General features: G+C 36.7%; 1 protein-coding gene across 1 annotated transcript in view; it reads right to left on the bottom strand.

Annotated features, from left to right (window-relative positions):
• Positions 1-18,371, bottom strand: part of LOC139968179 (Y+L amino acid transporter 2-like) — a 32,732-nt gene that overhangs the window by 9,024 nt on the left and 5,337 nt on the right. The window contains exons 4-12 of the mRNA XM_071972574.1: positions 17,530-17,574; positions 13,809-13,932; positions 12,780-12,883; positions 11,651-11,747; positions 10,816-10,965; positions 6,299-6,476; positions 5,853-5,867; positions 1,715-2,167; positions 476-601 (exon numbers count right to left, since the gene is read on the bottom strand). Of these exons, the coding sequence (XP_071828675.1) occupies positions 476-601; positions 1,715-2,167; positions 5,853-5,867; positions 6,299-6,476; positions 10,816-10,965; positions 11,651-11,747; positions 12,780-12,883; positions 13,809-13,932; positions 17,530-17,574 (1,292 nt within the window). The remainder of the gene's footprint in view (positions 1-475; positions 602-1,714; positions 2,168-5,852; positions 5,868-6,298; positions 6,477-10,815; positions 10,966-11,650; positions 11,748-12,779; positions 12,884-13,808; positions 13,933-17,529; positions 17,575-18,371) is intronic.

Raw genomic sequence — 18,371 nt, 5'->3', positions numbered from 1 at the left:
CAGACAAGGAGGTACTGTTAAAATTGTTTATAACCTAGTTGACCTCCCCACAAAAAAATGGTAGCATCTAAGTTTAATATTTATGTTCTTTATTCCTTGTGAATTGCTGTTATATACAATTTATGGCATCTACAATATAATACGCAAAACACATTCTGTAGCACAAATTATAGTACCAAATTTGAATGATCTTCAACAAAACGACACTATCTAATTGCAACTTTGTAAAGTAATTCAAGAAAAGGGCACATGCTAGAAACAGTTTTCTTAGTTTCTCCACTATAGGACACCTTTATGAAAAATAGGAACAAAAAAGGGTAGTATATATCGATGACAAAATGAAGCACTTGTAATATATAAAAAACGGGGCACTTTTGATGTTTTTAACAAAACTGAAGGAAGAGGGGGGGGGGGGGTTCCTCTGTGTCTCCCGGCTTCGCAGCCCCCTGCTGAAATAAAAGTTTGGAGAACGTACCTTTACACAATTCGACTATACCTACGACAATAATGATGCCTAGCGCCACCATTTTCATGATCGCGAATGTTTCTTGTACTTTGCTGGCAACTTTAACGCTTATTACATTCACGAATGATACAAGGACTGCAACAAAAAAAAACAAAAAAAAATTAAACGATAAGCAATATTAAATCTTAAAATTATTTTATTATTTATACATTACCAATATTTAATGTGGTTACACAATGTAGTAAATACGAAGGTAGAACTCTTGAATCGAAGATTATTTAACTTTGGGATTAGACAGAACCAATCCAATGACTGCGAATAACTAGAACATGTATAGCCGAACATTCTGTAGCCTACTGTATATATATTCTATGAGCCTATACACAGCATAACATACATACTTTTATCAATTACAACGAATCTGTGGCGTCACCTAGGCAGGGGAAGGGGAGGGGAGTTGCCCACACCCCGGGCCCCCCAACTGTCGGCTATAGTAACGCCAAACTGAAGCCCCTCTGCTCTCCAAATTGCAAATTTGCCCCTGATTTGGAATTTATACGGGTGCATTTTGCATAACGTTTGCCTTCCCTCAGAGTCTTTGCTTGCCCCCCTCCCCACCCCACCCCGGCCCGTCCAACTTGCTAATTCTTCCAGAGTAGCGTTCTATCTTCCATGGACTAACAGTGGCCTCTTGTAGCAAAGAATGTCGCAACTGGGACACGTATACAACAAAATAGGCCTGGCCAAATGTTTATTTTTTCATGCAGGGGTCATATTTAAATGAATTTAAACTGAGCCTGCCCAAGAGTCTCAACCCAGAGAGAGCCAGGAGTTTGGATTCAGGTGGGGGAACACCATTTTTCCTCTGTGGGATGGAGGGAGGGATGTGGGGTGTATCGGAGCGATGGGGTGTTTACAGTTTCAGTCTCAAATTTACGGTGATGGTATAGGTACGTCCAGAAGTAACCACCAGATTTCTGATTCGATTTGTGACAAAGTTTGTCGTGTCAAGCCATCTCTAATTCTCCTAATGATTATCAATTTATTATTAATTAAACGAATATAATAATTAGAAATCATACTTTCCTATAATAATGTCATTTCAATTGTTTTCTTTAAAAGAAAAACCCGATGAGACATCGTGTTTGACGTTCGTTTCTAACTCTCCTTAACATTTGTGAAAGGGCCATAATTGTGGCGCAAAGAAGGAGAGGAGAAATATATCTATAAAAACGACCCATTACTCACTTAGACATGTTAAAGCCAACATTCGTATCACTATCGCAGGTGGAGGGCAATCTAAGTCCGGGTAGAACGGCTGGACGGCGTAAGTAGCAAATGTTATGCTGGTGATGGCTATGGCTCCTGGTTGCACCATGACTATACCAATCCATTGAAAGAGAAACGACCATAATGGACCATACGTGTAATGTACATACGCGTAGACTCCACCATCGAGAGGTATCATAGTACCCAGTTCTGCGAAACATAAGGCACCGACAAGTGAAAAGATTCCACTGAAGAACCATATTATTAAGGCTAGACCGACACTACCAGATCCCGCCAGGACGCCTTTGGGGGACAGAAAAATACCAGAACCGATGATGATTCCGACGTTAACTGCAACACCGCCGAAAACTCCAATTTCGCGTTTTAGATTCACCCCACCGTTATCAGCCATTTTGAAGTAGTTTTGATTTTCTTTAAAGTTTTATCAGCAAGTTTCTATTCGAATGCTTTATAGTTGAGAAAAAAAAAATCTCAGTCAGTAGAATTGTTTCATGTTCAACGTTGATGGAGTTTAGGCTGGTTGTAACAATGGTGTATTATATAAACCCATATTAACAGTAAAGGCCTATACACAGAAATATTGAAACAGTACTTGTTTATTCGTTACAAAGTTCACATTGTAGTATATATATGAACACAACTAAAGTCAACAATTCAAATTGCACCCATTGATTATCTACTCAATCATTGTCTCTGTGTCAACTTTAATTAAGTTTGGTCCTGTAGACTTTGGATCAAAAGAGTCCCATTAAAAACTTACTGTTGGCCAAATATGTCTCGCTCTCAGACCAGTGGGTACAAATCTATGATATGATCATATAGTTAGTTTTCTAGAGAAGATACATGTTATCTTTATATATTTTCGACTAAGCGTTATTAATGCATCTGGCAACATTAGAGTACGTGACGTCATCGTCATAATTGAATTCACGTACCTTGTAAATATTGTTGGCTTATAACGGAGCGATAGAGAAGTCAAGCGAATAATAATTTATCCAAAGTGAAGAGAATTATTGATGCTAAAAGCCAGTTAGTAATCAATATGATTGAGAGGCCCAATCACCTTGTATTTACTCCTTATCTGTGAGTAAGAGAATTTTCAGCTAAAAGAGTGGATCGAAACAATACAAGTTTCGAACACTGTAGTATAGGTATAGGTACAAACTCTTTAAATTCTTATTTCAATACCTCCTATACATTTGGCAAATATATGCATCTGTATAGTAGTGTATGCATGGGGTACGTGCATGGGGGACCTCGGTTGGTTATGCCACCAGAGAGTGAATCCAAACATAAGCCAGGTTGCAAACGTATAAGCCAGGCCGACCGCATTTACGATGGATTGACAATTTAACCAAATGGTCCGGCCGTTCTGCAGCCCAGCTACTCGAAGATGGCGACACCGGATTAACATTATAAAAGGTTACAAACCTAAGATTGTTTATAATCTTCGGGGAGGTCAACGGGCCAATTTGGCTTATGACTATTGATTGAGAGTGAATCCGTTACGTCACAACCATCTCAGAGTGAATCCGTTACGTCACAACGATCTTCGTACCGCTTAAAATATGTTGAGATAGTTGAGAATTATTTTCAAATGTCATTTTCTCTTCACATGCAATTCATATGATTATATGTTTTGATGAAGTATTGTTTTGCATCTTTTCCTCGATTATGTGCAATTATGCGAAAAGGAAAGCTCTGGACTATTCTAGCTGCGTTCGTAACGTGACGTCACATATCAAGCAAGCACACTTAAAATCAGACTTGTAGTCAGTCCGCATTCGTAGTCGTATTAATAAGCAGTAATGCTATGGTACTCGCCCTAGTATATGTGAACTTGTACACCGGGGAATTTTGGAAACCGTATATATAGATAGTATACTGCAAGATAATGAACGTGTACTCTAGCCTCCTTATAGAAAGTCTTGTCCTTGTACTCATATTATGGTTAACAATACTTGTACTCTAGCCTTGTAATAAGTCTTGTCCTTGTACTCATATTATGGTTTACAATACTTGTACTCTAGCCTCCTTATAATAAGTCTTGTCCTTGTACTCATATTATGGTTAACAATACTTGTACTCTAGCCTTACCATAAGTTTTGTCCTTGTACTCATATTATGGTTAACAATACCTGTACTCTAGCCTTGTTATAAGTCTTTTCCTTGTACTCATATTATGGTTTACAATACGAGTACTCTATAGCCTCCTTATAGAAAGTCTTGTCCTTGTACTCATATTATGGTTAACAATACTTGTACTCTAGCCTTACCATAAGTTTTGTCCTTGTACTCATATTATGGTTAACAATACCTGTACTCTAGCCTTGTTATAAGTCTTTTCCTTGTACTCATATTATGGTTTACAATACTTGTACTCTAGCCTTGTAATAAGTCTTTTCCTTGTACTCATATTATGGTTTACAATACTTGTACTCTAGCCTTATAATAAGTCTTGTCCTTGAACACATATTATGGTTAACAATACTTGTACTCTAGCCTTATAATAAGTCTTGTCCTTGAACACATATTATGGTAAACAATACTTGTACTCTAGCCTTATAGTAAGTCTTGTCCTTGAACACATATTATGGTAAACAATACTAGTACTCTAGCCTTATAATAAGTCTTGTCCTTGAACACATATTATGGTAAACAATACTTGTACTCTAGCCTTATAGTAAGTCTTGTCCTTGAACTCATATTATGGTTAACAATACTGGTACTCTAGCCTTATAATAAGTCTTGTCCTTGTACTCATATTATGGTTAACAATACTTGTACTCTAGACTTGTAATATAAGTCTTGTCCTTTTACTCATATTATGGTTAACAATACTACTACTCTTGTCCGTATAACAAGTATTGTCCTTGTACTCATATTTTGGTACACAATACTTGTACTCTAGCCTTGTAATATAAGTCTTGTCCTTGTACTCATATTATGGTTAACAATACTTGTACTCTAGCCTTATAATAAGTCTTGTCCTTGTACTCATATTATGGTTAACAATACTTGTACTCTAGCCTTATAATAAGTCTTATCCTTGTACTCATATTATGGTTAACAATACTTGTACTCTAGCCTTATAATAAGTCTTGTCCCTCATATTATGGTTATACTTGTACTCTTGCCTTGTAATATTTCTTGTCCTTGTGCTCATATTATGGGTAACAATACTTGTACTAGCCTTACATTCAGTCTTGTCCTTGTACTCAAAGTATGGTAAACAATACAGTACTCGACCCCATCATTGGATGAGATCTGTAATTTTTCGTTTTATGTTTTGCTGATACCACTATTCTTATTTCCCATTGCGCATGTGTGTGACATGCGTGTTACACAGCCATATATAATTATGAAGATTTGGTTCCCTCAACATTAATTTTGCCTTCTCATTCCCTACATCGGCCCTGGGTGTAATTAAAGGATAATTGGACTATTATCATGCTGTTCTTTCGATCTCTGCTAAAAACAAAGAAGATGCATTAGCATTTATATTATAATATATATGTATTTCAATTTAATCAATAAAATATATATGAACATTATTTAATATGTCATTTTCGGAATCTCTATAGGCTATGGACGCTGATTGTATGTCCAGAGGTTCGAAACCGGTAAGGAAGGTCGTAATTCCACTGTAGGCGTTTGTCACCGGTATCGAACAATACTAGTTCTGTTTTGGTAACACATTTGCCTTACTCTAGAGATCAAACATGATCTTGTCTTTCTCTGTTCTGTATTATACAGTATTATATATATATATATATATATATATATATATATATATATATATATATATATAGATACTACTGTTTAATACAAAACAGAGCAAAGACAACTATTATCTACTGGTTATTATGGTGGATCGTCTCAATTACGATCGGTAGAAACAGATGTTTTAGATCGTGGATAGCCTACAATCTGTTGAATGGCTACTTCTTTAATGTGATTTCTATAAATGCACAGGGAAGCATTAGCCGGTGGATCAACGGTGGATTCCTGGTAAGATTTTAGACTTTCCGTATATCCTTGGTGTTTCATTACTCATCCTTGTCAGGTTCTACGACTTGACAAAGTCGTTGTGTACCAACAGTAAGTAAAGCTGAAAATGATAAGAAAATATCTTATGATCATCGCTGTTACAACTATAAGTATAGAACATGTTTGAAAGGGTTTAATTTTAAAACAGCGGAGGGATTTATCATGGTTCAGTGCCTCCATCGTTTTGCCTAAGCCTAATGTAAGGTATGTTTAAAGTATTCATATAAATACAAGGATATAGGGTCATGTCTGTCCCTCAACAGGTGGTTCTAAATGAGCCGACAGATAATTTATCTACAGAAGAGCGGTTCTACCATACATAATTATTAATATATAAATACAAAATGGTGTTTTCATTTGTCTTTTATCACTTCCTTTAAGGTCCCAAACCGGAATCAAATTAAGAGCTGTCTTAAACTACATATGCAGTCGCTAATCCGAAAGAGGAAACTACTTGAGTTTCTTTCTAAAATGATTTCTCTATATACTTACAGTCAATCTTAGTTATCCACCTTGGAAGAGTTTTTGGTCTCACGAGTAAGAAGTAAACAGGTATACCAGTGGAGCCAATCGCTAACCCAATAGCTGTATCGATTGGTGCTGCAATGGTTCCCACTATCACTAGAAATAAACAGGCTACAAGGAACAGTATCGGCAGCAAAATGTTCACCTGCATAAAAGAGCATGCGTACAACCACCTCATGAATATTCATTGTATTGTAGAGCTGCAATCACCCAATTATTACGGTTAAACTTAATTGTAAAAGGCTATATTCTTCGCAAAAAAGACTTCTTTTCCGTGTGGATCTTATAGCCTGGGTGTGGATAATTGGGTGGAGCCATAAAATAATTATTTCAAAGTTTGAATCGATTTCAGCATTTTGCAAGAAAACCGAAATTATCCTAGTTTTTGTTTGTGTGTGTACGTATGTGTTAGGAGACTGTATGCATGGTTGTATACAGTCCAGTATGAGGAGGTTTATATAATTTAATGATTTCATATCTCGACCGTGAACATAGAGAATGCACCTAAATGCATCATTAACCCACAAGAGTTCATCATACAAAAAATAAACGGGGTTTGAATTAATTTTAGACCGAGGAATTAAAATCGAAACTATGTACAAAATATGTAACACCAGTTTTCTCTAGTGAAATAAAGTAATGTTGTTTATAACAACTCGCTTAATGCATTTGTATCCAAAAGTATTTATGAACATTAAAGGTAGTTACAATAATCTTTTATAGTTGTATTATGCATTTATCAGATTAAGTCTTAATATTACATGACGTTGTCAAATTATATAATGTTACTTATGTTCCTGTTAAAAGCATTGAGGAATGTTACTGTTACAATTATATGAATCACATGATTTCAAAAAGAAAATAGTCAAATGCCAATAATCAAAAGTAAAATAAAATACCAATTAAATAAATTAGCCCTTAATAACACCAATTTCAAAGTTTTGGCTTTGAAAGAATATCCCACCGACGTTTATTAATAAAGCCTGAGGTGCATGACCAGAGGAGGGTAGGTTGGGGGCAGTATTGGGTAACAACAGATTCACGCTGATTGTATCATGAAACTCCTATACATGCACATTGTCTCGCTCACCAATGCCCTCCTTTCGCTTACATTATGTAACGGAACGTGACACATTACTTGGATCGGGGGGATGAAAGTGACATCTCCCTGCTTGGATTACAATATGGAATAAATGCGAAGACAATTTTCATATGTGTTACATGAAAGATGAATGACACTTATCCGTTGTCATTAAATTCATATTTACTCAAAACCACTCGAGGAGAGCAGGACGAATTGAATGGAGGAACAAAATCAGTCATAAAATGCATACCGATCATGAAAGCAAATACCACGATAGCCTTGACCAAACACTCAAAACATGACATCAAATCAAGCACAAACCTTTGGGGATTTCACGAAAAATATTCTATTCAGTTTTTCCAGACAGCCCTTAAAGAAAGAGTCTATATATGATTTTTTGTTTTTGTTTTAAAGTTTTGACTAAAAACTTGTCGAGTAACAGGAAAGAGCAGAAGATAATTTCTGTTAGGATACCAAAAAATATAATCTTATCGAAAAACGTTGGCTCAAGGCAAGTCACAAAAGTTTTTCTCTATACAGAAGTTTTCCACTAACAAAACAAATATCAGTGAACCGAAAATTACAAAGTGCAACATATTATAAGTTTCGGTAAAGGCATAACGAAGAGGGTAGGGGGATAATTGTAGCCGAAACAAAAGTTTTTTTTATATCGATAAAAGTAATTAGAGCTGATTATACGATACAGTGAGGTTCTTCCATGCATTTAAAAACTGTATAAAAAACTTTCTTAAAAACAAGGAACTTTCACAAAACTTGTGCTTCAAATAAATTGCATGTTTTTTTTTTCTCTTTCAATATAGGACTTCGTTCAAAGGACATTAATTATTTAAAACTCATATTTAAACTTGATAAAGAAAGTAAATAAAATAGAAGAAGCTAACCGATGACCTTTGACCAGGTAAGTAGGTGTTTCGAGGGTCAAGTTGGGCTGGCGAAAATGAATTCACCGGGCTACCGTTTACACAAAAAACAACTTAGAATACATGAATCTTTATACCGTATGTCCCCGGCCTTGATTTTATCATTAGCATACGGATGTTAACTGGTAAGAAGCAAAAATTTTTCCTGACATAATTGTATTTTCCTAACATTTTGTGAAACAAGTGGCGTTTCCTTAATCCATTATAGCAGATAGTAGGCTTAAGGAACGGCATCTGCTATTTGGATTAAGGAACGCCATCTACTATATGGCCTGAGGAACGCCATCATACTTAAGGAACGCCATCAAACGCCATGTAGTAGATGGCGTTCCTTCAGCCATATAGTTGATGGCGTTCTTTACGCCATATAGTAGATAGTAGGCTTAATGAACGCCACATATATATGGCTCGAGGAACGCCATCTACTATATGGCCTGAGGAACGCCATCATACTTAAGGAACGCCATCAAACGCCATGTAGTAGATGGCGTTCCTTCAGCCATATAGTTGATGGCGTTCTTTACGCCATATAGTAGATAGTAGGCTTAGGGAACGTCATCTACTATATGGTTCGAGGAACGCCATCTACTATATGTCTTGAGGAACGCCATCATACTTAAGAAACGCCATAAAGTAGATAGCTTTCCTTAAGACATTTAGCAGATGACGTTGCTTAAGCCATGTAGTAGATGGCGTTCCTTCAGCCATACAGTTGATGGCGTTCCTTAAGCCATATAGTAGATAGTAGGCTTAAGGAACGCCATCTACTATATGGTTCGAGGAACGCCATCTACTATATGTCTTGAGGAACGCCATTATACTTAAGAAAACGCCATATAGTAGATGGCGTTCTTTCAGCCATATAGTTGATGGCGTTCCTTAAGCTATATAGTACAGCTTAGTATGATACTTGTTTTCCATTTATTCACTGTTCTTCTTGTGTACCACATATCAGTCCCTTTAAGTGTTCCGTACCCTCAACAAGATGGGATTTCTACTCTTCTTACGTAAATAATTTCCCTGTGCGTTAGACAAATCATGTCATATGTCAGGGTCACTATATACCGAAATATTACATGTTAACTGTGTTAACAAGTACGTCTATCATGTTATATAAATATTTATTGATATTTCTACTGTCGAAAGAGTTTGACAACTATTGAATGAATAATAATAGATAAGTTTTGATACATCTATAAGTTGATTTTTATTCCTTCCGGGTGGTTGGTTCATCTTTTTCTGTGTAGCCCTCTCAGAGGTTATGCTCTGAAGAAGAGGTGTAAGCTACGGAATATCCAAATGTACCAAAAAAAAGTTCCAAAACAATACAAGCATGTCCAAAATAATATAAGCATGTCCAAAATAATATAAGCATGTCCAAATTTATAGAAACATGTCAAGACTAATATAAGTTATATTGTTTTGGACATTTTTGATAAATGTGGCATTCCGTAGTAAGCGCTCGGAGAATGAAAGGTGGTAAAAAGGGAATGGAAGGGGGGGGGGGGGTATTCCCTCAGAAGAAAATTGAGATGTTGAGCATTCTGGGACAGTTCGGACTACAAATAGTTCTACAATTATATCTACCAGTAATTTGTGTCAATATCTCTCTCTCCTTTGGGAGGGGGGGGGGTGGTGGGGGGGTTGAAGGAGATGGAGGCGGTTTACATCTCCTGGATCCTCCACCCGACTTAAGGTATGCCAATTCCAAATACATTCTTCAAAAAATTAGGTTTAAAGTCGAAAGATAACCAGCATGAGATCACAACATACACCATATTGTCAAGTTACAGTTCACTTCCAAAATGATGATTTTATGTAGTAAATCTGATTTCAAGACGGAACTACCTCTAGAAATACCACCCATTTGATTTGAATAGCCTAAATGAAGGCTCAGATGAGATTTTATGACACTAAACATGCCAAGTTATAAAATCCACATAGATTCAAAATATTTCTCCCATTTACTAACTAATGTAGTCCCTATATACTCAATCATCGGCGCACACTTTCACATTAATATTTTTGTAGTTGATTATTAATACCATTATAGTGATAGCGTAACGTTCGCAAAACACTTACTCTCCTTGACATTTAGTCTGCCTGTGTTATACATTAAAACACAAATGTGGTGTCCACATTAAATCAGCTCATTAAAGCAGATTTTTAAAAATTGATTTGAGTAAAATATTTTTTTATGCTATGTTACTCATCAATGTATAGGTCGTTTAGCTTGCCCCGTCAAGGGGCAAGCTAAATTGCCTCCCCCAAACTCGATTTAATCATAACCATTGGACCGATCTATATTTGTAACCTTTAGTTCATATTTTATTCAATTATTACTTGTATTTCACAGCGGATGAGCCACAAATGTGATTGACAACGTCACACATGACAAACAAAGCATAATATGATATTAATAGTTGTATTCCCCCCCCCCTCCCTGTGGTATACATTACCTTGTAAGGTCGCTTCAGATCCGGTTCTTTCCAACGCAGATACAAGAGTCCAAATATGGCCAATGCCATGGAAGACCACGTGACAAAACTGAAGTAGTTGATTATGGTAAACACGTCATCAACAAAAGTATAAACGGTTGTTGCTACCATCTGTATTAATGATGAAGAAAATTCTTTCAATTAGTACTTATTTGAAATTGTTGCTAATAATGCATGTCTAATCAAGGGCGCAATGTTAAGGGGAGGGGGTGGGGGAGAGTGACTTAACTCGTTGTTGTACCAAAGACGTGTTCTACATTTTGAGGAAATAGTGAAAAGTATAAACACAAGTCATATGATGTCGGATGAAGAAATATTCTGATGCAAAGAAAATGTTTTACCTTCAGAATGGTAGATTTGGAAGGAAGAGGAAGTTGAAGATGACCCAGGAGGGGGTCAGCTGGGGTGAAGTGCTATTAAACGCCAAAACCTTTTAAAGGTTTATATGGTAGACGGGGAAGTCCATGATTTGAGAGGAAAGAGACATGAGAACTAGGAGTGAAGTATACATCAATAAATAAAATGGTGCCGTAAACAATGAATAATTAACATGATACTTTGCGGTATATCAATCAAAACGACAAGAAGATCATGATTTTCAAAGCCATCTCAACCGCCCCCCCCCTCCACCCCCATCCATCACTTTCAAAATTATTTGAACTTTTATAAAAATGTCAAAATGTTGGCTGCTTAGTTAATTAAATGACTAAAGGAAACAATAAAGGACCCTACCGGTAATATTAGAATAATATTAATAAAAAGAAAAGAAAAAAAAAAACACACGTATAAACGTTACCACAAGAATGATGGAGGGTATGGGTGTCCTAGTGGTAGGGTGAATATAAGCGACTACTGTCGGAAGCTGGCCGTCTCGTGCACCGGCAAAGAACAATCTATAATACCAAATTGAAAATAACTTAAAATTAATTGAACTTAATGAGATCATACATACAAACTCCATGGAAGTCTTGACATATATAAACCAGAGCTTGAATGAATTAAGCATCGACAGGGGCAATGCACTTACTTTTTTTTAGGGCAAGGTTTGCTTTGGATTTTCATTGAAATGTAAGGGCATCACGGCAATTTTTCACTACCAAATTATATCGTTAGTTGATAAGCAATATGCTTGTCCAGCACATGCTAATGTTACTTGTTACGATACGCTGTTTAGAAGAAAACTACAACAACAAAAATAGTTGAACAAAGAAAATAGAACAAAGAAATTATACAAAGAAACTACAACGGAGAAATGATAATTTCGATTTTATTTCTCGTTATTTTTTTCACGTTTCGGTTAGTTTGGGTATATGTATGCGTGTATGTGTGGTTGTGTGTGTGTGTGGAGGTGGGGGGGGGAGGGGGGGGGGGGGGGGGTAAGGTCCATAGTGACTCTCACAGGCACCGTTACACATGTAAACAAGCTTTGGGATAACCCTATCTAACCTAACCTTCATCTTCGCACCAACTCAAATTGTCACCGTATATTACATTTGAAGTTTACAGACATCTGTCTTCTATTTCATTTCCCAGGACATTTAAGAGTGGGAAGATATACTGACTTATACAATATAAGTAAATATTCAATTGATTGTGTTTGTATCAGTATACCATATGATATGCGTGCATACACCACATCCAATGTTCTTAATAACATTTCTATATTTACATCCTGTCGTATCTTTGAACGAAAGAAAAAGGCAGAATTAAATTATTTCGGAATTGTGCAGTATTCACATCTGCATGTAAAATGCATCTTACATTACAAAAGGATGGCAAAATTTAGTTACAGGCCGACAGAAACTTACAACTTAGATTTTGCTAGAGACAAAGCTCCATGAAACATATCACGTTCGACATATTGCAAACATCCATGTTATTCAATCTCTCACGAGATATTCGTTACATTTGCAATTTTCTCTCACCGTGACGTAGTAAGGATGTTACCATTGACCGAACCGAACGTTGAGATGGCGACTGAGAGAGGCATTATGAATGCAAAATTACCCAAAGTACGCAATCCAAAGGTCTGTGAACAGAGTAGAAGTGAATAGAGTAGTATTGAATAGAATAGAGTAGTATTGAATAGAATAGAGTAGTATTGAATAGAATAGAGTAGTATTGAATAGAATAGAGTAGTATTGAATAGAATAGAGTAGTATTGAATAGAATAGAGTAGTATTGAATAGAATAGAGTAGTATTGAATAGAATAGAGTAGTATTGAATAGAATAGAGTAGTATTGAATAGAATAGAGTAGTATTGAATAGAATAGAGTAGTATTGAATAGAATAGAGTAGTATTGAATAGAGTAGAATTGAACAGAGTTGAATAGAGTAGAATTGAATAGAGTAGTATTGAATAGAATAGAGTAGAATTGAATAGAGTAGAATTGAATAGAGTAGAATTGAATAGAGTAGAATTGAATAGAGTAGAATTGAATAGAGTAGAATTGAATAGAGTAGAATTGAATAGAGTAGAATTGAATAGAGTAGAATTGTATAGAATTGAAAAGAATAGAGTAGTATTGAAAAGAATTGAATAGAATTGAAAAGAATTGAATAGAATAGGATAGAATAGAAGAAACATGCAGAATAAATATATATGTACATATTTTTAGATTGCCTCTGAACAATATTGCTGAACAATCAGAAATGTTGCATTTAGTATATATACATCTTATCAATGATAAAATCGTCCAAAAGTTGTTGGAATAATGTTCTTTGTGGTGAGAGAGGGAGGCGACGAGGGTAAGGGGGGAGGGAAGGAGGGAGGGAAGGAACAAAATGTCTTGTCCTACTAACGAAACTAACCTTGACAGTTTGGAATAAACTCCCAACTCCAATTACTATCCCTATACCATTACCTTTACCCCTACCCCTACCCTACCTTACCCCTCCCCACCCCACCCCCACATGCCAACGGCACCTTCAATAATGAAATATCCATACTTACGGCAGCTACTGCGTTTGATGCTAGTATTTCTTCTTTTGTCAAAACCGTAAAGTAGGCCACATTTGTGAAGACGTACAAGACTGTTACAATAAGCACGGAAATCATAATACACTTTGGAAGATTTCTGGAAAATAATAATAATATAATTTTAATTACACTTTTTAGCAACTTTCCTGTCATCGTCAAGCTTATCCATTGCAATCAATATTTTTTACTTTATTATCATTCTCTAGTCACGTGGTCCTCTGAACAAGATCATCCCAAAATTCCAAATTGACGGAATGTTTTCTTCTTTCAATGTCATGCCGTATAACAAGTAATATATTAGGCAGGTTTGCAAGTCGAACATCCTGGTTACTAGACCAACAAACCTGTTAATAGGTATATTCCAGTAACTAAAAATGATTTCTTTACTGAATTTCTGGGAAATGTTCTGTATTTTAAATCAACTCTACGTCTTTTGAGCATTTTCTATGGCAAAAATATGGGCTTTTTTTATTTCTTCAAAATTAGGTGACATTTTTGAATGTGAAGCATCTGGGTAACAGCAGAATGAGTAATGACAATTTCCTCATACTTCATATGAAATACTTTCTTTATGATTGCAAAAGAAATGAACGAGATCCAAATATCGATGCATTTTTCTTTAAATTGAAAGAAGTACTTAGTGCTGAAAGGTTCAACTATTTTAGAACTTGCAGATCAAGAAAACATAAATGTTACTTTTGTGATGGAGCTGTGGCACGCCTTTTCCCCTATATATGTCCTGATTTATTAAATAAGGCTATTTTCGATTCCATTGCCCTTACCCTATCTGTTTTGCTACATGTACTCGAAAAGTGTTGTTCCGTGTAATATACTTAAAAAATTAAGAATTAAAGTTACAAATCATAAGCAAATTTCGGATCACATTAATGATAAACGATAAATAAATTGAGGAAAAAAGAAGAATGAATGATTAAATCATGACAATTGCGCTCAATTTTGTGTTTGTTTTTCTTAATAATAGACTTATTTAAATCGTCATTCCACGGGAGAATTGTAAACATTGACAGCGTGTTAACATTTCACAATGTTTCAGCTCACCAAATATATACATTCATTCAAATGAAACAGCAGTGTATTTCAAAAATCCAAATTGACTCTAAACTTGAAACTAGAGAAACAAAACGAAGTGTGAGGTCGCCAAAAGAAAAAACGGGTACTATATGGGCAACATTAATGTACCCATTGGAACAACATTCATGCTTCTCTCCGCTTTATTCGTCGCTGCACAGGCATCATGTTTTACTCCTGCGATAATGCTTTACTTGTTGACATGTTTTTTGGAATAATTCAAGACGCCGTTCTCCCATCTCCCATCCAACCTATGTTATTTTTAGATTAGTTCATAATCCCACTGACACGACGAAATGCATCGACACCTATGCAAAGTATTCGCAATCATATGAACACATATTTTGATTACGGCCAAATACATTTTACGACATCATATTCACGTTGAATTAAAGAAGTTAATTGACCCCTGCACTTAATTCACAGGCTGGATGCGACGACATAAATTGAGAACACCATATTTACATTATTAACACGACAAAATGAGTTGAAGCAACCATATTCACATATTTTAGTCGCGAAGAAAGCGATACGGTTAAATATTTTGACACCACCATATACAAGTTTAAAAAAAAATATGAAGGTTTACAGTCTTGTTCAAGACCAACGCCCTCTCATCCGTCTTTATAACTTAATCATTGGTCATTAGTAACTTGTCACACCCAAACACCAAAGTGGGCACAATTCAATCACTCTTGGGGCACCACGGTGCACCACATCCACGTGCCCCCGGGGGACTTCCCATAGGGTACAGCCACAAACTGGCGCAAGCAACTATATTTACAAGTTACCTCACAAGTCCCTATTAATACACCTGGGTGAAGAGAGGCAATGGAGATAAATGGCCTCGCCTAAGTACACAACAATGATCTGGCCAGAACTCGAACCTGCAATGCTTAGATCACAAGTCCACTGCCTTAACCACTTGACCACAACGCCCCCACGACCAAATAATATTTTTAAGACACCATATTCACGTTGAAAAACTTGAGATAATAGAGAACAAAACTTTGACGCCATTCTCAAATTTAAATTAACGCACAAATATATGCTAACATCACATCACGAAAAAGGGTGCATAGTGCTAAAACATACTTGTTACGGTGACATATTTTTTTGGCGTGATTGGTGCAATATATGCGTGCAGTACCTACTAAACTGTGTGAAGTGCATCAACACACAGCGATTTTCAGAGACTTACGCAGTACCTCATAAACCTTGACGTTCAAACCGGTGGGGATGGGGTACCACATCAATAGCACGCTGGGTGTTTATGTACTCTACCCAGCAGTGTAGCCGATGTGGTCCAAAGTTCGTACAGGTGCGAAGTTGATTTAACCCTTGTATGAATACGACAAGACGTTTTAACAATGAATGTATTTCTATTGTCAGGTGTGCAAGAACTATTCAAACCCCCACAGGAAAGGTACAGTGACTGAAAGAACATTCTGGGTAATGTGACAGCAGCGCGGAAAGGAATTTGTGACACCCTAATATTACTACTCCATAAATTATGGATAGGAAGATCATGTAAAACCATAGACTAAGTTTATAAATGATATTATCTTTATAGATGTCCTTGTTATCTCGGCGGTATAATTGTATGACAGTGTTTGTCGAGTGTAATCCGTTAAACCAAAGACAACTTGAAATTTGTACATTGTATATTTTATAGGCAGCCTGTTATAATTAAGGTCTAAAAAAGGATGCTTTATGTGGCTGGTTCTATATATAATCGTAGGTTTTTAAAAAACTGAAATTTTACTAGGCAGAATTGAGACCTTAAAAAGCATCCTGCTTCATTCATCGGTAATCCGGCTACAAAAATCATTCTCACAATAAAAAAAAAAAAACTAACAAATAGAAACATGAAAATCACAAAAGTAGTTATTAACAGAAACTTGCGTATAAACCTATTGCATATATTCTGACGTGTATATGTATAAGATTTCATTTTTATTCTGTGGGAGTACCATCAGACCTCCTTATATGGGGTTTGCTTCAAATAGCATCCTGGTTTCACTCATCGGTAATCCGGCTACAAAAAATCAATCTCACAAAAACACAAGAACAAAATAGTAAAATGAAATCACAAAAGTAGTTATGAACAGAAACTTTCGTTTAGACCTCATTTATATAGTCTGACGTGGGAACACCCTCAGAACTCCTTTTATATGTGGTTTGCTACAATAAACATCTTGTTCATTCACACTCATTGGTAAATTTCTGGATTAGTGCCCGACAGAGCCAATTGCAAAGTTAATTAACGTCTAAACTAATTATAGTTGTACTTGGATTTTAATCACATGATTGTGAGGTTCTTATAAAGCATCATTATAAAGAGGCAAACCCAACTCCATCTTCAGCTTAAACATCGAAGTAAAGTCTTTGAAGTTATTGGAAGATGTCAAAATTTAAATGTCGTAGCAGGAGGAGGCTGACATTATATTGGAAGATATCATTTAAAAGTCGTACCAGGAGGAGGCTGCCGTTATGTCAATATATATATATATTATTGCTTAGTGCTACATGGGAAAGAAATGGGTTCTCTTTGGGTTTGTTTAAATCTTAGAATCAGTTATAAGTCTAAGAATATGACACTCACTCATATGGATTCTTCAGCTCTTCAATTATCATATTGAGACTGTACCTAGACAAGACACAATGAAGAGAAACGAAAACATTACAGGACTAGACATCAGATCATTAAGTAATGTCCACGTCACATATAATCTATGGCTGATGACGTCATAATATGTCTGATTATGCATACCCTTATAAGTTCGTCTGAAATTACTGACAGGCCCGAATTTATCATTGGACCAGATGGACACATGAACCACGGCCCTCGAGTGAGGTTATGAATGAGACACCAGTATATACTCTGCACCTCACACGTCATCACCTTGCACGTGCGCGACAAACACGCATAGGATCTGCGCAATGAAACCTGAAATGCGCATTGAAAGGTGAACGCCTACCTTGGTTGCCGTACTGCCATTTGGGTATGGCCCAGGTCCCGCCTCCCGCCTCCTGCCTCCCGCCTCCCCACCTCCCGCCTCCCGCCTCCCGCCTCCCCACCTCCCGCCTCCGCACCACCCCGCCTCCTCACCTCCCCACCTCTCCACCTCCTCACCTTCAGCCTCCCGCCTCCAGCCACCTACCTCCCGCAGACCCTCTCGGGTTTGATTAATGAAGTAAATGGCGACGTAATGGGAAAATAGTATTACATTGGTTGAATCCTAGAGGAGAGGAACCGTTGAGGAGGGGAGAGGAATCGTAGAGGAGAGGAATCGTAGAGGAGAGGAATCGTAGAGGAGAGGAATCGTAGAGGAGAGGAATCGTAGAGGAGAGGAATCGTAGAGGAGAGGAATCGTAGAGGAGAGGAATCGTAGAGGAGAGGAATCGTAGAGGAGAGGAATCGTAGAGGAGAGGAATCGTAGAGGA

This window comes from Apostichopus japonicus, chromosome 5 (genome assembly GCF_037975245.1).
Source record: "Apostichopus japonicus isolate 1M-3 chromosome 5, ASM3797524v1, whole genome shotgun sequence".
In the NCBI taxonomy this organism is placed as follows: domain Eukaryota; kingdom Metazoa; phylum Echinodermata; class Holothuroidea; order Aspidochirotida; family Stichopodidae; genus Apostichopus; species Apostichopus japonicus.
Note: the sequence above shows the minus strand (reverse complement) of the source record. Positions and strands in the feature narration are given on the sequence as shown.